This window comes from Dendroctonus ponderosae, unplaced genomic scaffold (assembly GCF_020466585.1).
Source record: "Dendroctonus ponderosae isolate FM_Combo_2020 unplaced genomic scaffold, Dpon_F_20191213v2 Dpon_F_20191213_1, whole genome shotgun sequence".
NCBI classification, from domain to species: domain Eukaryota; kingdom Metazoa; phylum Arthropoda; class Insecta; order Coleoptera; family Curculionidae; genus Dendroctonus; species Dendroctonus ponderosae.
In genome coordinates, this window is record NW_026017110.1 from 50,112,894 (window position 1) to 50,131,246 (window position 18,353).

At 38.7% G+C, this 18,353-nt stretch overlaps 3 protein-coding genes and 2 long non-coding RNA genes across 6 annotated transcripts; 3 read left to right on the top strand and 2 right to left on the bottom strand.

Annotated features, from left to right (window-relative positions):
• Nucleotides 1–669: 669 nt before the first annotated feature.
• LOC125502664 lies at nucleotides 670–2,569 on the bottom strand. The gene is made up of 2 exons (XR_007280431.1): nucleotides 1,131–2,569; nucleotides 670–871 (listed from the first exon to the last, which is right to left on the bottom strand). It is a non-coding gene; the product is annotated as an uncharacterized LOC125502664 (long non-coding RNA).
• A 69-nt stretch (nucleotides 2,570–2,638) lies between these two features.
• LOC109543382 (procathepsin L) lies at nucleotides 2,639–12,581 on the top strand. 2 transcript variants are annotated; one of them, XM_048661576.1, is made up of 5 exons: nucleotides 2,639–2,711; nucleotides 5,905–6,199; nucleotides 9,751–10,098; nucleotides 10,148–10,391; nucleotides 12,113–12,581. In XM_048661576.1, the coding sequence occupies exons 1-5, from the start codon at nucleotides 2,698–2,700 to the stop codon at nucleotides 12,442–12,444; spliced, it is 1,233 nt and encodes a 410-aa protein (XP_048517533.1). In that variant the 5' UTR covers nucleotides 2,639–2,697; the 3' UTR covers nucleotides 12,445–12,581. The 2 variants fall into 2 exon arrangements, with proteins under 2 accessions (XP_048517533.1, XP_048517534.1); XM_048661577.1 differs by lacking the exon at nucleotides 2,639–2,711 and adding an exon at nucleotides 3,813–4,007.
• Nucleotides 12,582–12,622: 41 nt separating this feature from the next.
• Nucleotides 12,623–16,456, top strand: LOC109543423 (procathepsin L). Its single transcript, XM_019913135.2, has 4 exons — nucleotides 12,623–13,071; nucleotides 13,170–13,505; nucleotides 13,562–13,802; nucleotides 16,111–16,456. Exons 1-4 carry the CDS (start codon nucleotides 12,919–12,921, stop codon nucleotides 16,422–16,424), a joined length of 1,044 nt encoding a protein of 347 aa, XP_019768694.1. The 5' UTR covers nucleotides 12,623–12,918; the 3' UTR covers nucleotides 16,425–16,456.
• Nucleotides 16,457–16,481: 25 nt separating this feature from the next.
• On the bottom strand, nucleotides 16,482–17,251 carry LOC109543449. Its single transcript, XR_002172493.2, has 2 exons — nucleotides 16,839–17,251; nucleotides 16,482–16,741 (listed from the first exon to the last, which is right to left on the bottom strand). It is a non-coding gene; the product is annotated as an uncharacterized LOC109543449 (long non-coding RNA).
• A 71-nt stretch (nucleotides 17,252–17,322) lies between these two features.
• On the top strand, nucleotides 17,323–18,310 carry LOC109543458 (NADH dehydrogenase [ubiquinone] 1 beta subcomplex subunit 5, mitochondrial). The gene is made up of 4 exons (XM_019913189.2): nucleotides 17,323–17,576; nucleotides 17,639–17,850; nucleotides 17,904–18,010; nucleotides 18,088–18,310. Exons 1-4 carry the CDS (start codon nucleotides 17,516–17,518, stop codon nucleotides 18,239–18,241), a joined length of 534 nt encoding a protein of 177 aa, XP_019768748.1. The 5' UTR covers nucleotides 17,323–17,515; the 3' UTR covers nucleotides 18,242–18,310.
• Nucleotides 18,311–18,353: the final 43 nt, after the last annotated feature.

An 18,353-nucleotide genomic window follows, 5' to 3' on the forward strand; every position in this document is an offset into this window, starting at 1 on the left:
GTTCAACGAATCCTTGGGTTAGTTCCTTTATTACATGGTTGTTGAGCGGCGTTGCTAGGTGTGCACCACAGCTATATTAAAGTGTTTTAATTAATAATAAAATAACCACAGTCAACACAACAAAACGTAACATTTTTAAGAAAAATTCTTCAAAATAGATCGTTTTTGAAAAGAAAGCAGAGCAAAAAAAATTCAGTGAAAACTAAAAAAACGATTTTTTTTAACAAACTCCAGTTTTCAGAGGAATGGAAGTGACGAGTTTTCCACATAATTTATTATAAACTTTCGCTTATTCAGTTCGTTTTTTGACAGAAAATTATTTGATTTTTGTCCCAAATTTTCATTCAAAATCATCAAAATTTCGTGAGAAATCCTCAAGTGGTTCTGTAGCAAGCGGCAACGTCGTTCACTACACAGCATACATTAAAATGCAAAACTGACCTCTTTCTACGCATGCTCCAACGTTCATAACAAATGATAGATTGGCGAGACGACCTAACCAGAGATAAGACCATAGAACAAGGCTTATATAGAAACGACTCTTACTCGTGTAGAAAGTTTGTCGCTAAACTGGCGCGCCCTGGTGGCTGAGAATTAAAGAATTCAAACAAACCTGCATTATGAACTCACTACACTTGCTTATTTTTAATTGTGTCGCAAGAGGCAGCTGATAATAGGGATAAATGACACAACTACACAAAAATACATATAAATATATGTATTACTTGTTGTTTATTGTTTATATAAATACTGTTTACAGATAAAAAAATCTTTGGAGCATTTTTAGGAACAACTTTAAAACATACGCCTTTTGTGATAGGAAGCCGTGCATTTTCTAACAGCCTTCAAGACACCAATAAACAGTTACCATCTTCGCAGATTATTGACGATTTATGAAAACAGATAAGAAAAAAGATAATATGAAAATATCATTATTCATTTTGAACAGAGGTTTCTGTTCAAATATTAATCTGTAATTCTACATAATACAGAGGTATTAAGTACCGGTTACAGCGGTGAGCAACCCGATGCTATGAACTAGCTCTAATGAGAAAAATATCCTGTTTTCCATTTATTTGTTTCTTGATGAAAATGCGACCTGAATAATAAGCTAAGTGATTTCGACTTACCCAACAAAATATTCACAAATTACGTATTGGAGAACATGGGGAAATATATCACAATCCAGTAAGTGCAGGAAGCATGAGGCACGAAATCATACAACTTATCACAGATTATATCGTCAGAAATGAATAAAATCGGCATAGGCTTTTTCTTTGGATGATAGGGAATAATCAACATCGACAGACATCTTGTCCATGACAAACCCATAAACAACAATCACTCGTCTTTATCTATGACAACAATGGGGAAGATTTATTTGAAATTTAACACGTTATCGCATTCATCCACAGAATATTTTCCTACAGTGGGTTATTTCATGATTTAATCTGTAGCTCTTTATCGTCTGTAGCGCCTCTGGCGACTATGAAATCAGTCGTTCTCGGTTAGGTTTAGTGAGAGTGCCCAGCAGAGACAAGAAATAATTTATCTCTTGTCTCTGGTGCCCAGGGCATGGACAAGACTTGTCTGTGACCACAGAACATACCCTTGATATTTTGTGTCTCTGCTCTGACCTAACCTTAAAATCCACCACATTGTTGACAATTGTTGGTCTGAACCTGAAGTGTATTGAACATTTTTAGTAGGATCAAAATTCTAGTACAATTTGGAATCTGAAAGGTATATAATATAGTGGTTCTAGAGCGAATGCAACTGTTTATCTTATGAGCTGCTATTTATTTTGCTCTGTGCCACCAAACTGATTCAACTGTCGCGTAGAAGTGGCCATATAATAAATTGTCACCCAGATGCATAGCAAGAAATAAACAACCATTCCATGTTGTTCCATTAAGGTTGCAATTAACATCTTAATACTGTTCATGTCTTATTTACTAAGGAATCGCTGTGGGAACCGTGTCTGTATGTAACGTATGTCCTATGAATGTAACAGAACTTCATTTTCATCCCTATTTGAAATGCTTAATGGTTTTGTTTGTTTGTCTTTCTCATTATTTAGGATTTTTTAGGACATGTAGAGTGCGTGATGCATGTCCTATTTGGTGATGTACACAATAAACCTTTTTAAATAGGAGTTGTTTATTATTTCTCTACCTGTTATTAAGTTCCATTTTTTAACAGTTACCGAACATAAAGTTGAGTTTTCTGGTTTATAGGAGTTTTTAATCTTCACTTAAAGTGGAATTTTAACCGGCATTGTCCTGCACAATTCATTTAATAAAAATTGTAGGCAATTGTAATTGTTGTATAAAAATAGTAGAATGAAAACAATAGGTATGCTTTTATACTGAGAGCCATCTATTTAATCATTAAATTACGAATTATCTGGAAACCGTAAATAACCAAAATTTAAAAAATGTGCAGGTTCAGATACGCAAAAAGGGAAGCGGCGTGCGCGATATTCTGAATAGTGAGTAATCTGCTCAGAGTAAATACTATTTACTCTGAGGTAGTCTGTGATTCAGATCCATAGAACAAGACCACAGATCACAGAAGTTCTCTGTAATCTGTGAACAACACAGAACATACCCCCTAGGGAGGATATTTTGTGGTGAACAAGACTTATCAACAAGGTGGTGGATTTTAGGTTAGGTCGTCTCTCTTAAACGTTGGAGCATGCGCAGAAAGAGGTCAGTTTTGCATTTTAATGTGTGCTTTCACTACACTACTTCTAGTGTTTACAGCAGCGCCTTGCGTTGTTTTGCTTGAATAATATATGTCATATAAATCCGGCAAGAATGGGCGCTCGGGAGCCTGCTGAAATGAAAGACTATTCGAAAAAAGCAAACTAAAAGGAATTTGTGACAGAAATGTAAAATACTTGCAATAAAAAAGTGTTTAAAATAATATAAATGAAAACATTCTTAATCACGTTAAATTGCAGTTTTTTATAAAGTAATTAAGCCTTATTACAATATTTTAGACCATTTTCATACAGATCAGGCTATAAAGTGCCAAAGGTGTCAACGTTGTTGTGCGCGAATTTCAAAGCTGGGAATTTTTTACAACCTATGCAATAAAATGCCTGGGGATCCAGAGGAAAAGTCCAGTAAAAACAAACGAATCTATAAGCGATGACAAGTTGATTTCAGTATACGATGCCTCAGGCTGTGTCTTTGGCGCTCAGTACCATTCAATTGTGTGAACAATAAAAAAACATAATTAATATCTAGCAGGTGAACTCTGTCATCAGAAATCCCGGTTATGCGACCAAACGACTTTTATTTCTCTTTGGAATAAAAGATATATGATAATGTTGCGGAACCAGACCAGCTTTGTCAAGGTCGGTGGCGAATTGCCGGTACCAGAGCGATTCATCAGATTGATATCGGCCAATCATGTGTGACGCCTAAGCGATCCGGAAAAAAACAAAACAATAAATTAACCAGAGGCTAATTAGCCAAGGGGCTGGCATGGACTTTTGGTAGGCAGATGATTAATCATTGCATTCACTTTGATTCGAACAATGAGGCGAACGAAACAGCGGCCTTAATTTCATTTGGGACCAAATTGCGCAAACTAATAACCGTTGACATTTCAGGTCGAATCTTGAGGAATTTGAAAAAATCCCAATCAAGGCGGGCCCCTTCAGTCGGATCAAGATAAGTCGTTACTTCCCAAAACCCCAATTAGTCAACGATGCAAATTTCCTAGTGGAAACAGTCCGTTTTTTCCTTTCCCATAACCGGTAGTAGCTAGAGCAAAGTCATATATCGGCTTGAAAAAGCTGGCCGGTACCTCCCAAGAAGTGAACCGCGTCACGGCCATCTACCGTAAAAGAACTATCAGTTTGTCGGATTTGCTTAGTTGGGTGCCGAAATCTTTGCGAGAAGATCCGCTTCTTTCCGCAACGCAAATCGTTCCTTTGCGGATAACGCGCTTATTTCGATCTGTGGATTTTGTGGCTTGATTTTGCCTGGTTCAATGTGAGTAGGTGCCTTAATTTGAAAAATCACTAAAACAAAACATTCTTAATAAAAACCCGCAGCTTTGTAAAAACCCGCAAACAAACAATTGTTTTTTAATTACCGCTTCGGGTGCAAACTTATATTTGAAGATCATTTCGCTTGAAAGAAAGCGTTTTGCTCAAAAGCCTGCTAAAACCCAGCCTGTATTATTTCTGGCTTTTCCGCAACCAATTTTTGAAAAAACGAATTTAATCAGGCTCCTAAAGAAAATTGCGGCATTTGAACTGCTCGACAAAATCAACGTGTTCTCAGCTGGACCAAAAAAACCTTCTTTTTTCGCATTTAAACACCACATGAAGTAAGATAGACCTCAAACCTCGAGAAGAGATTTTGAATTTTTCGCCCATCTCGTTTATTTACGAGTGGTCTCAAAAAATTAACGTTTTGGTATTGCAGTGAGAAATTTTCTCCTCTGCATTTTTTGAGAGCATCCATTTTGAGTTAATTTTTTGAGACCACCCTGTAGGTAAATGGAAAAGAAGGCCGAAACATTCCAAACCGTTTCGAGCTATTTGGTTTATTTATGAACCTTTGGTGTTGAGATGCAAAAAACTTTTTTGTTTGTCCAACTAGAAGCATGCAACCGTGCATTTTTTCATTGGTCACCCTGTAGAACTATTGCCTGAAATGCTTAATTCTGACCAAAACATCGACTAACAGAAAACAAATGGGGCTCAGTAACGCTTGCAACAGAAACGAAATCGCCTGAAGCAATCAGAACTTAACCACTTCCAAAGTTATTCTTGGAGTTATTCTTATATATTGGAGTTATTCTAGCTTGTCAGCTCAAAGTTAAAACTTTCCCTAACTTCTACGCGACTGGTTTAAATGGAAAAATCAATGTTTTTAACAGGAATGCCCTTTTTCATTAAACACTCCTAATTGTTCGCAGGTCCTTGCGTGAAAACTGGTGGTAACACTGTGTTGAGTTGCGCTATTGAGTCGTTGCCATTCTCTGAGTTAACCAGTTATAACTGATCGGTTCATGAGTCAAAGTCATTTATCAAAGCTTTACGAGACCCGAGACTTGAATTTTCACATCTAAAAAAAGGTCATTATTCATTGTTCGACTGTTTTACTACTTCAGCACCAAGCCATTTGCGTAGCACTGCGCCAACCCCAAAAAAGAGTTACCCAGGCCCATATCGGTATGCTTTCAGGGCCAATTGTGGCTTTGTTGGAATAGAAGCCCCACCAAACCAAACAAAACAAATGGGTTTATCGGTCGTTTGATTGTCGATTGAGATGCGAGTTTTCCAATTGAAATGTTGCGGCCTTGTTGTCGATGTTTTTTCACTCTTATTATTCAAATGCAAGTAGTGGAAAATGCCGATTATGCGTGTACTTATTTGAATAATTGATTCCTTAATTATTATTTGTTAAAGAACTGCGGATCGGGGAAATCCGGAAAGGTTGAGGCCGAAACGTTGGCCGTGGCTCGGATTTCGATTCGTTTTTTTTAACACCGGTTGACATTGTCGAAAATATTCTGCAATCAGGCCACACTGTTAATTAATCACTGCTGATTGTCATCTAAATCTACCAAATTCTAAATCAATGACATCAAGCGAACCCTTCTATTTACTACTGTTTAAATACACACAGCGAAAAACGAAAGTGTTGCGAAGCAGACGCCGATTAACCGTTGCGGTAACATGTAATTTCCATCCAATAATAATTATAATTGCAGACTTCCCTAAATGTGCAGCAGGCACATTGACCTACAGCCACCTTTAAACTTTCATTGAATGCCGTGCGTAGGGTCAATTAATCGCCACACGCACACTCTCAGCAAGAGAAAGCATCCTTTAATAGATTTACGGGAGCAGGCATGTAATGAACTAAATTTTCGCAGAAGAAAAGCCATGAAAACCGCCTTGCTATGTCTGTTCTTCGGCTTGGCTGCAGTACGGAGTGACCAACAAGGGCGCAATTCCCGTTTCCTTAGCCACACGCCGCTATTGGCTCTGCCTCCGGTGGGAACCATTGCCATTGGTCCGCATTCCCACAGCCTGCCGCCAATAGGGATTCACAGCCCCAGATTTTCCATTCAGACCTTCCAGGATCCGCACTATGTGGAGGTGCAGAAGAAGAAACTCGTCCCCATTCCAGCGGAGGACTTAATTGATGAAGAATGGAAAACTTTCAAGGTAGCCAACCAGGGTATTTTAGCCTAAGCAATGAGTCGCGCAGAGAGGGTGAAAGAACGCAATATCTCACAAAGAAAAAGAAACTTTTGAAAACATTCAAAATGCCTACACGGGTAAAATTGGGTAAATATGAAGTCAAAGTGTGGAACAAACTAAGAAATAATCAAGTAAAAACAAATGAGAGACATGAACATATTCATTCAGACGTGAAGATATTTATGAGTTTTAACTCATTGGTTAATGAGTTATAACTCATGGTCGGTGGCGAAATTTTAGCATTGCTTTTGCTTTTTTTGTTAGATGCTAGTGCCTAAATGTTATCGAAAAGAACAAGATAGCTTTGTTTCGATTTTGTCCCAAATTCAAGGCGCATCAAAACGGGTATTCGAAAAAGACGATAAAGAAGACGACTTTTCTTCTGAAATCCATCTTTTATTTTTTTTTGCATGAAAGACTCTCAGTTAGCCAGTATTTTACAGCAAAACGTTAGGAAAAAACGCGTTGTTCTGTTTAGAGAGAGTTTTCTTGAGAAATATTGAAATAAAAGTGAAGAAATCGGAATTTAAACAAACCATATTATTCACGGCGACAAAAGTGACGAGTTTTCCGAATAATTGATTATAAACTTTCACTTGCTCTGTTCGGGAAAATATTTTTGGGAAAAAATCCAGAAAACATTATTAGGGTTTTGTCCAAAATTCGAAGCTGCAAAAGGTTCCAGAAGAAAATTACAAAGCTTTCACAGAAAATACCTGAAGATTGTCAGTACCTATTTTAAGTGAAACTAAAAATAATACTTTTTGCAATAATACTTAGAAATAATTGCTTAATGGAAACTTTGCTAAACCTGGAATAACCTGAAATTTTAAAGGAATTTGAAAAAATCTTCAACGATGAGGGTGACGAATTTTCCAAGTAATTTTTAGGAAACTTTTGCTCTCTGGCCGTTTTTTAAAGATAATCTTAAATACTTTCGGTAAAAAACTGAATAAAATTATTTGGTTTTTGAGCCAAATTCGAAGCTGAAAAGGTCCGATTATTGTAAAAAAAATGATCAGAAATCTGAAGAATGAAGAAGAATCTCACTTTTGGTTTTGTGATCGGGTTTGAAAAAATCTTAATGATTTTCGGGAAAAAACGGGAGAAATTTATTTTCGTTTTTATCCCGAATTCGACGCTGAAAAAAGTTTTTGTAAAATTCATCCCAAGCTCTAGATTTATCTTGTAATTTTTCGCGTAAAAGATGTCCAGATCTTCAGTATTTTAAGGTGAAACTTTACAAAATAGAGCGTTTTTAAGTGGAAAGTCAAGCAAAAAAATCAGTCAAAACTTAATTTATTATAAACTTTCGCTTATTCAGTTCGTTTTTTGATAGAAAATTATTTAATTTTTGTCCTAAATTCGAGGATGGGAAGGGATTTCGAAACTTTTTACAATGGGACGAAGGAGGCGAGTATTCTAATAAAATTTATTACATAATTTTTCTCGGAAAATACCTGAAGATTGTCAGTATTTTTAAGTACATACTTTCCTGACTGTGTTTCAATTCCAAATCAAAATTAATTCCTGGGTTAAAAACAAAAGCTACACTTTTTTAAACGGCAACTACTATTTCTGATACCAAAAATAAATATAAATTTGAATTTCAAATAAACCTCTGCATCCTTGTTTTTTTGCAATTAATGTGACATAGGTATGTCAAAAACTATGACAGATAAGTATTGACAAATGGTTTTACACTTAAAATTTAATGCTGAATACAAATATTTTCATTTACAAAATAGGGACTTTCCGTTTAAAAAGCCCAATATATCCTCGATTTTCGATGTTTCCGGAAGCGTCGCCATTTTGAGAAATAGTAACTTTCGTCTCGCGTCTACTATTTTTCTTGATCCTCGGTGGAAACTAGCCGGGAACACTATAAGGTTTTAAAAAAAAACTTTGAAAATGTTGTCAAAACAGTCAGTGACAAAGTCAAGCTGTCAGCGTGCGTGGCGAAAACTATTACTTTCCACACGGGATGAATAAAAGTGATGCTTTTGCCATCGAGAACAGTGGCGAAAGTACGTACTTTTCACCAGGGTATCAAGGAAAACCTTTTTTGTATGCTTATTAATAATCAATAGGTAGAGTAATTCCGGGAGAGATGAACCACCTTTTTTGATTCGACCTTATCTTTACAAAAAATAGCTTTATTGACGTAAAAAAAATGTTGTCACAAACATTTTAACTAACTGCAATCAGAACTGTAACTAAAGACTAAAAACTCGGACACATTTGCTGACAAAAAAATAAAATAAAAAACCGTTATGTGGTCCAACTAACCCAAAATCTGCGGGACAGTTGAACCACCGATTTGGGACAGTTGGACCACACAGGGAGAGATGAACCGTAGCAAAGGATAAGGAACAAAATTAAACTTAATTAATTTTTTTTAAATTTTTTAATTAATAAGTTTTTTTGCACATATTTTCAAAGTTTGTACACGACTCATGAAGCCACCGGGTACACGACTCATGAAACATCTTCAACAACACTTATGCTAAGATCTGAATGGCGACTTAGGAAAAGATGTAGTGAGTCGTATTCTGCCATTTTTGTGATTGCGTTAAAACGATGCTTCAACGATAACTGTTCAGCAACAGCAAACGTTAAATGTCGCATATCATTCCGTGTTGGGGCAAAACCAAATTTTTGCAGCTTTTTTACATGTGCTACTATTGTCGCTTCATTTTCTTCTCCTAAAGTAGACGAAGAACTCAGTGAGCCAGTTTTTTAGTTTTGCGCACGGCTTTCTTGTAATTAGAGTAGCTTTGGGAATATTAAAGTGTCTGGCTGCGGCTTTGACCCCCATTGTTTTTGTATCTATAGCCTTACAACATTTTTGAGGTCTTCTTCGGTCCATCTAGCTCTTTGTGAGCTCAACTTCCGATGGTATTTTGTAGGCATTGTATACAACAGAAAAATAAAAACCGGTTCAACTGTCCCGATTTACTCTGGTCCATCTATCCCAAATTTCAGGGATAGACGGACCACCCAAAAACAAAAAATCTATCTATTAATCGGCTTTCACATCATTTACGTTGTCCTGAATGAATACCATGCAACGCATTTTTAACCACAAATCGCATTTTAAAACTTTCTTTTAGTTAGAATCGCACCTTCAAAATACCGTTAAAAAAATGTCTACCATTTGTAAATGCAGAAACAAATAAAGCCACTCTCGAAAATTAACTACACATAAAGCGGAGTAGTAAAATTGTTGACGGGGTAGCGTTGAAATATTCTTCCTATACCATGTACAGTGGAAAATACCCGACTGGTCCATCTCAGGCGGTGGTTCATCTCTCCCGGAATTACCCTACACATATAACTCGTTTCTCTTTCTTTAGTTAGGGTTTAGGGCCCCGTTAAAAATTTAGTTCTTTAAAAGGGTTCCGTCACGAAAAAAGTTTGAGAACCACTGATTTAGACTGTAGATTGTAAACTTCTGCGTTGTTTCTACAGAAAAATGCAATTTTCTGCTCGAGACTGAATTATCAATCTGTTAGATGACCTACGCCAAAGTGTACCCGACATCGGAAATCGAGTCCTTCAGAAAGGAAGTTTTCATCGAAAACCGTGCCAAAATAGCCAAATTCAACCAAGAATACAGCCAGGGAAAGAGGAACTTTGTACAGCAGCTCAACCCTTTTGGAGACCTGCTGCACCACGAATTTACCCAACTTTTGAACGGATTCAATCGAAGTACGCTGCCTAGAGTGAACGTGCCGACCCCAACCACTTTCATCCCGAGTGCCAATGTGGCTCTGCCCGCCACTGTAGATTGGAGGCAAGTGGGCGCGGTCACTCCAGTTAAGTCCCAGGGCAGCTGTGCCAGCTGTTGGGCGTTTGCCGCTGTAAGTATGCAACAAACCGTGTGAATCCTTGATTTTAATTGGTCACTAGGCAGGTGCATTGGAAGGGCATTGGTTCCGGAAAACCGGCCAATTGGTGGACGTCAGCGAACAAAACCTAATCGACTGCACCAAATCGTACGGAAACGATGGCTGCATGGGAGGGTTGGTCGATCCGGCTTTTCAATACATCCGAGCCAATGGTGGGGTGGACGGCGAAGAAAGCTACCCTTATGAATCACGAGACGATCAACAATGTCGCTTCAAGTCAGAAAACGTTGTGGCTGAATGCACAGGTGAGTGATGAAAATCAAAACAACCAATTAGTACCGAAATAGCGATAGAATGTCACGGATAATGATTATAATTAAATTCCATCTGCTATATGAGCAACATAATAAAGTACAAACATGAAAACCAGTCCTCGTAAAATGATGCAACCGTTTTTTTGTCAATGTTAAAATCGCAGGATTTATTGGCATTTTTACATTGGAGTTAATTGTTAGTTTCGGGCCGTTAAAGACCGAAAACAACTTTCCAATATGCATTATTTGGCCTTTAAGTTGGATTATCTGTGGGCGGGTGGGTCTAACCATTTACGCTACTTCAAATTTTCTGTTCATCTTACGACCTAAGAACTTCCTCAATAACGCATTTGAGAATAATAATAAAAAGTGTCGAACAATCCCATCATTACACAAAGAACCCAACCTTCACTACCGGACATTGAAGAATCACTTTAATCAAATGGACGCTTTGCTTACGGCTCGAAATATTAAGAAAAACAGACAATAAATTCGAAGATGTTAAAAGGCGCGTTGATTAAGGTCAATGTTGAACTGATGAGTGATATTGCGAGCGCAAGTGTAAATAAAACAATAAATAATCGACTAGCCTTGATAGCCATTATCGACCTTTTGAAGTATTTAAACTATTACAAAAATCAAACAGGATTTCACGCTCAGATTGGCTAAATAAAAATAACGCACTTACTTCCTAAACAGCGATCAATCACTCGTTTATGGGAACAGTGAATTTTGTGCAAAAGGGGCTTTCTTGCGTCTTCAAAAAAACCAACGTACAACAAAAATCTTGATAAAAATGAAACTGGATAATTTTTCGGGCTTTTAAGCTACGGGTCCATTGGATACTTTTGTATCGCAACAAGGCGATTGTTGCGCTACATTTGTTGCCGTGCTGTGTTCACTAGACGGCGAGTTGCACGCTACTTTTGTATACGCAACATTGTATCAAGAATCTGTGCTTCAAATGTTGCGCGACTCGTGTCCACTAGAATACCTAAGAAGCGCAACAATTTTATATCTCCAGAGACTTTTCCGTACTTGTTTCAGTCGATCAGTTTCAGTTTGAAAATGTCGAGAAAACTTGCTGCTGCTCTAATTGTGCTTTGAACTATAAAAAGACGAAAACTTGCTAAAAAAAGGAAAAGATGAGTAACAATGTTGCGTATACAAAAGTAGCTTGCAACTCGCCGTCTAGTGAACACAGCACGGCAACAAATGCAGCGCAACAATCGACTTGTTGCGATACAAAAGTATCCAGTGGACCCGTACCTTATTAGGTCGACGCGTGAAAGAATTAGGTACTTCCTGAAGTTTCGCAAATAAACTTTTGACTCTGAAGATGCAAGCCACTTGGACTTCAATCGAATATATTTTCAATTACAACATACGATATGTTGTACAACATATTTTAATTATAAATTGGTGTTTGCAGTTTGTATTGAATCTTAAATCTGATGATGGCGCTGTGGTCTCGCCGAAACGTAATATAAACATTTTTATTTCACATTTTGACTGAAACCCAGGAAAGAAAAAATAGAATATCTATTAAAACATAATATTGAGGGTGTTGCTCTTGCATTTCTTGCAAGATCAAGACCAGTCTCGCCCATCACTGCTTGGGTTACGAAACATCAATAAGCACTCCTTTTCCTAGAACTAAAGGCGCGACAAACTGTCCAGCTTTTGCCGATTTATTAATCGTTTGATTGCAGGCTACGTGGACATAGCTGAGGCAGATGAAAAGGGCCTCGAACTAGCCATAGCTACTTTAGGGCCGGTAGCTGCCGCAATCGACGCTAGCAAGGACGGGTTCCAGTTCTACTCAGATGGAATCTACTACGATCCAGACTGTGGACGAACGCAAGCCGAGATGAACCACGCCGTGCTGGTGGTTGGTTACGGGCAAGAACCGAATGGGCAAAAGTACTGGCTAGTGAAGAATTCCTACGGGCCTCAATGGGGCATCGGAGGCTACGTGAGGATGGCTAAAGACGCGAACAATCACTGCGGAATCGCCAACGAGGCCAGCTATCCTCTGGTGTAGATGTTCTCAGGCTTGAAGTTCTAAACTTAAGTATTTATTTCCTTTAACTCATAACTGCCACTACAATAAGACGCGCGCTGTTTTACATTGGTTGTTCACTGGAGATAAACGATTATAAACCGAAGTCATAAAAGGTGTATTGTTGATTTTTTCCCATCCCAACCGGTGTAAATTTACAGTTACAGAAACTCGCGATTGAGCCTTCCACCCTCTTAAAGGCCCATTCTGTGTGCGTAAAAAACTTCACACCGTGGGAATTTCCAGATTGAATGACCTCAAGCCGAGCTCGAGGTCCCAGAGGACAAAGGCTTTACTGCTCTATCCGGACCGTTTTGCCACGGAATCAAATTAATATAATAACTAATTGGAACCATGGTTCCGGCAAATTTAACTTAACAGTGCTGTTTATGTTAACGGGGATCATATTGTGTCAGTGCTCATCAAAATCCCAATTCGTTGGGACTGAGTGGTAAAATGAACGTGCGACTGATCAAAACGCTACTGGTTGCAATCCATTGCCTTAATGCACTTGCACAGCCGCCCATTGTAGGCTTTCCTCAGTTTCCGCATGACCATCAGCTTTTGGAGCATGTCCAAGAAGCCGCCAGCTTATGGGCTCAGTTCAAGGTACCAAACCCCCAAGAGAACTATTTAATTTCAATTGTTGTGGCCTTTACGGCTGTGTTTGGAAGATGTCTCACTTCAAGAGCCATTGGCTGTTCTAGATGAACCATTTGAAAAACTTCTCGCCTGAAGAAGACCAGCTCAGGTTCAACATCTTCAAGGACAACTTGCGAAGAATCGACGAGTTGCGACAACGGATCCAAAATGGGGAGATCCACTTCAATGTGGGGGTCACTCAGTTTGCTGACCTCACCAAAGAGGAATTCATCAACCGACATTTGAAGCTAAAACTTCCCGAGAGGCGATTGAAACGCGAAGCCCCCGGCGGAAATCGAACCAGGCGACAAGTCGCCGCTTTCATCGACTGGAGGGCGCAAGGGGCGGTCACTGCTATTAAACATCAAGGGAATTGCGCCTCCTGCTGGGCATTCAGTGCGGTGAGCAAAAACGCTTCCCCAAAATAATTGTCGGGGAAAAATCGCGATTCTTCCAGGTGGGTTCCATCGAATCCCAGTACTACTTAAAGCATGGAGTTTTGGTGTCCATTAGCGAGCAAAATCTCATCGATTGTGCGGTGGATCAGACAAACAATGGGTGCAATGGGGGATGGATGGCCAATGCCTTCCAATATCTCACCACTCATTCGATTACTGCCGAAAGTGAATATCCCTATGCAGGAATACAGCAGAGCTGCACCTTTGGCACCGCTAGACAATTCCAAGTATCCATTGCAGGTGAGTTTTATTGTTCGAGAAAAATGGGAACAGCGATGTTAAGGTGGAATTAGTTTTAACTTTTTCGAAATATTTCTAACATTTCTATTTCGGCAAAATAGTACTAAATTACCTATCTCCCTGCCAAAGAACGAATTTACTCGATGTTACCCCCGAAGTAGGCCTGGGTAACTCAATGAATTTTTAGGAGTTGGCGCAGTTCTACGCACATGGCTTGGTGCGCCAACCCACCGCACCGGCGCTGTAACTCAGCCCGTTGCAGGAAAAATGTTGACCACGTTTTTTTACTTGTTTTCAGATTTATTTTAGGAGCCATTTATCATTCATACTTTTAAAATTTCTTCAAAATTTCAGAATTTTCCGGTTTTAGCAAAGTTACTCTTTGTTCTCAAGAGAGATGCTCAATTTTCTAAAGGTTCACTTAAAAATACTGACAATTTTAAGGTATTTTTCACGAAAAATTATGAAATACATTTTATTAGAACACTCGCTTCCTTTTCGGAGTCGAATTCGGGACAAAAACGAAACTAAATTTATCCCGTTTTTTCCCGAAAACTGTTAAAGTTTTCGCAAAAACCGATCACTAAACTAAAATTTTTAAATCAAAAACGCAAAAAATATAATTTTCTGATGATTTTCTGTTTTCTGACAATAAGGGGCTCTTTACAGCCAAAAATGTCAAAATTCATTTAGCTAGAAAATTCGCCTCATTCATCGGTTTGCAGGAACTTTAGAAAACCCTTTTAAGCTTCGAATTTGGCACAAAATCCAAATAATTTTATTCAGTTTTTCACCGAAAGTAATTAAGATTATCTTGAAAAAACGACCAGAGAGCAAACGTTTACAAAAAATAATTTAGAAAATTCGCCGCCCTCATTGCTCTTAAGATTTTTAAAGTTTCTCTATAATTTCAGGTCATTCTAGTTTCAGCAAAGTTGTCTTAGGCAATTCTGTCTACGCAAAAACGCACTATTTTCTAGTTTTCCTTAAAAATACTGACAATCGTCAGTTATTTTCTGTGAAAATTATAAAATAAATTTTATTGGAACACTGTGCTCCTGAATAGCTTTGTAATTTTTTTCTGGAACCTTTTATAGCTTCGAATTTTGAACAAAACCCTAATAAATGTTTCTAGATTTTTCCCAAAAATATTTCCTCGAACAAGCGAAAATTTATAATCAATTTTTCGGAATTCTTTATTTTATCGCTGTGAATAATTTGGTTTCTTTAAATTCCCGTTTCTTCACTTTTAGGTCAATATTTCTAAACAAAACTATCCAAACAGAACAATGCGTTTTTTCCTAACGTTTTATTGTAAAATACTGGCAAAGTATCTTTGAAGTATCAAAGGAGAGTCTTTTATGCAAAAAAGTGAAAAGATGGATTTTACAAGAAAAGTCGTTGTCTTTACAGTTTGGTCTTTTTTATCGTCTGTTTCGAATACCCGTTTTACCTTTGAATCTGGGACAAAATCGAAACAAAGTAATCTTGTTTCTTTCGACAAAATTTCGATTTTCTCAAAAAACGACCAGAGAAAGCAAAATCGTATAATCAATATTTGGAAAACTCGTCATCCTCATCGCTCTGAAATTTTTTAAGTTTCTTCAAAATCTCCGAATTTTCTCGTTTTGGACCAAATAGTTTCAAGCAATCGAATGCGCAAAAGCAATATGTTGAGGGCTTTTTTTGTGAGATGCTAAAATTCTGTCACCGGCCATGAGTTATAACTCTTTAATCAATGAGTTAGAACTCATTAACTCAAAGAGTGGCAACAACTCAAAAGTGCGACATAGTGTTACTCAGGCCTAGCCCGCAGTTATCAAGTTTTTCGCTATCTATCTTTCAAACACTATCAGAGGAAAACATTGGTTGCACCGAAAAATTGCAAAAAATGATAAAACAGGCTCAAAAAAAAAGTATTAACGATCTTAAAAAATGACGTTAAAACGAGCCCCGAAACCAGCACTAATTTGCTCAAAACCATTTTTTCCAAACCGACTTTGCAGTGATTTTTTTAAGAATCAGAAACTCTCCTTGCTTATTTACTTACTCCTTTCTGCCGACGTCCAAAGTTCTCACTTTCTGGGGCTTCTGTGCACTATCCAGCATTTTCGTCGCACTTTTGCTTCAAAGACTAACAAACCATAAACCAGCCATAAAAAACGGCTCAGCGCAGTAGCTTTGCCATTGCCAACCACAGAACATTCCCAGGGTGGGTTGTTCTGTGCGGCCAACTGTTGACTAGCCGAACAAACACGATTCACCTCGAACAGCTGCGGCGGGAGTTTTAAATCTTTCCATCTTTCAGGTTATCAACTGCTCCAAGCTGATGAATTATCGCTGCAGCAGGCAGTGGCGACTATTGGACCAATTTCAGTTGCAATAGATGGTTCCAATTTGCAGTTCTACGCTGGGGGAGTTTTCCGGGATGACGATTGCATTCCAGGACGAGTAAATCACGGCGTCCTGGTCGTCGGTTATGGCATCGAAGCCGGCAGGGAATTCTGGCTGGTGAAAAACTCCTGGGGTTCTTCCTTTGGGGAAAACGGCTACTTTAAAATGATTAGAAACCGGGCCAACCAGTGCAACATCGCCTCATACGGAATGTACCCCATAATGTAGCTCTGTTCAATAAATACATATTTGCACTAGTAGCATTCAGTGTGAGTAAAACCAGACAATACTTAATATTCTATTAATGCTTTATCTACAACAACGCAAAGTCTTCAGGAGAATCTGAAGCGACGGTCCTTATAGGCCACTTCTCCTGCTCGATAAGAAGCCTCCGCTTTCGATCTAGACCGGTATACTAGGGTACCCATAATAACCATGGGGGCCACAAAAAAGAGGAGGCCCTGGACAACGTTTTTACCGCTGGGTTTAAAGTATTCATAGCGGCTGACCCCAAGGGCTTGATATCGCGTAAACGCTGGATCAAACTGCAATCAAACAACAGCAACTTAGAGATTCGCCACATAACGAGACAAGTTGAAAAATGGGCCTCACGAAACACGGAATAGACGCAAATACACTTACCACAGCACCACCTTCTCCAGCTGAGTGCTGAAATGGATCGGTAGACTGTTTCAAGAACTCGTTACGCAACTGAATTTTTCTTTGCAACTTCTCAATGGCCACACGCTGCGTCTGGGGATCAACACCATATTGCTGGGCCATGTTTTGGCTTAACTTTAACTACTCAACCCTTTCTAGGGCCTCTTTGCCCCAATTGCTCGGTTTGGAAAAAATACTTGTGTTTGTGTTGAACGCACACTGACAGACCATTGATAGACTTCATAGGTCGTAATCACAGATCACAGTCACACAACATCTGTGATCTGTGGTCGTAATCGATATGGCGGCGGAGGGCAGAAGAGTCGCGAATTTATTGAAAAACTTTCTCTGTGTGCAGACACTGCTTAGAATAAAAAAAACTCCAAATCAGAATTGGACTCAATGAAATTATTTGCTCAATAATTGGGAGGAGAAGACTGACGGTCACCAAAAACTTTCGGATTTTTGCCAACAACCGCCATCTTGCAACAATCAACCGTCAGTGTCACTCCATAGAGAAAGTAAAATAAGGATTTATTTTACTTACTCTATGTGTCACTCTCACTCTCAACAGCTGATGTTTTGATATTAAAAAGCCAAAGGGGCTCCACTTCAGACGAGCAGTTCCCCTCAGTAAGTGAGCAAGAAATTAACGGGAAATGACGCTCCTGAGCAAGATTAGACCCCTGCTGCGGTCCTGGACTGCCGGCCAGAAATTAGGTACGAACGTTATGTAACCTTTCCAGGTTAAAAGACTGCGACTAAAAAGGGCCACTTTTTAGCTGTGCAGAGGCAGATGTCCGAGCACCGGGTATTCCCGATGCAGCCCTCCAAATGGAATTGGACCATTTTCAAGGACATGTTTAACTTTTATTTGGTATTGGGGGCCATACCGTGCGCCCTTTTCACCATCTACATGAACCTGTTTGTGGGACCCGCCACTCTCACTCCGATTCCCGAAGGATATACTCCCAAGTACTGGGAATATTATAGAGTACGTTCCATTATTCCATTGGCTTCTTTTGCCATTACTAATGAAGTTTTCAGAATCCGATAACGCGTTTCCTGATTAGATACATACATCACTCTCCGCAGCAGGATTACGAGAAATTCCTCACTTATTTGCATGTGGAACAAGAGAAAATCATGCTCAGGTATTTCGGCTTAGAACCCACACTAAAGCACAAGAAATGGCTTGAATTCCTACTAATCAACTTTTCGCCGGTTGCAGGAAATTGGAAAATGAAATAATGAATAAGATGAAGGAACGCAATGACTATCAAGCGTACTACTATCAACCAATCGTCGCCAAGTACTACAGGGCCACCAGGGAATACAGTGAGCTAATCGAAAATTTGGATGATCCGTTGCCCAACGACCGTTAAAGCGGACATTTATGGCAAATTGAATCGTTTTTGGGTAGTGTTGTTTTCATTAAAATACTTTAGAATGATTGTCGGTGTTTTTTCACTCACAATTGTGTAGAATACAGAAAAA

Excerpts from the sequence above, each read along its gene's own strand:
- LOC109543423 (XM_019913135.2), top strand. The coding sequence starts at position 12,919 with ATGAACGTGCGACTGATCAAAACGCTACTGGTTGCAATCCATTGCCTT. Across the intron at positions 13,506-13,561 it reads CCTGCTGGGCATTCAGTGCG|GTGGGTTCCATCGAATCCCA; the intron begins GTGAGCAAAAAC and ends CGATTCTTCCAG. Across the intron at positions 13,803-16,110 it reads ATTCCAAGTATCCATTGCAG|GTTATCAACTGCTCCAAGCT; the intron begins GTGAGTTTTATT and ends TCCATCTTTCAG.
- LOC109543458 (XM_019913189.2), top strand. The coding sequence starts at position 17,516 with ATGACGCTCCTGAGCAAGATTAGACCCCTGCTGCGGTCCTGGACTGCC. Across the intron at positions 17,851-17,903 it reads AGTACTGGGAATATTATAGA|AATCCGATAACGCGTTTCCT; the intron begins GTACGTTCCATT and ends TGAAGTTTTCAG. Across the intron at positions 18,011-18,087 it reads CAAGAGAAAATCATGCTCAG|GAAATTGGAAAATGAAATAA; the intron begins GTATTTCGGCTT and ends CGCCGGTTGCAG.
- LOC109543382 (XM_048661576.1), top strand. Across the intron at positions 6,200-9,750 it reads AAGAATGGAAAACTTTCAAG|ATGACCTACGCCAAAGTGTA; the intron begins GTAGCCAACCAG and ends TCAATCTGTTAG. Across the intron at positions 10,392-12,112 it reads CGTTGTGGCTGAATGCACAG|GCTACGTGGACATAGCTGAG; the intron begins GTGAGTGATGAA and ends GTTTGATTGCAG.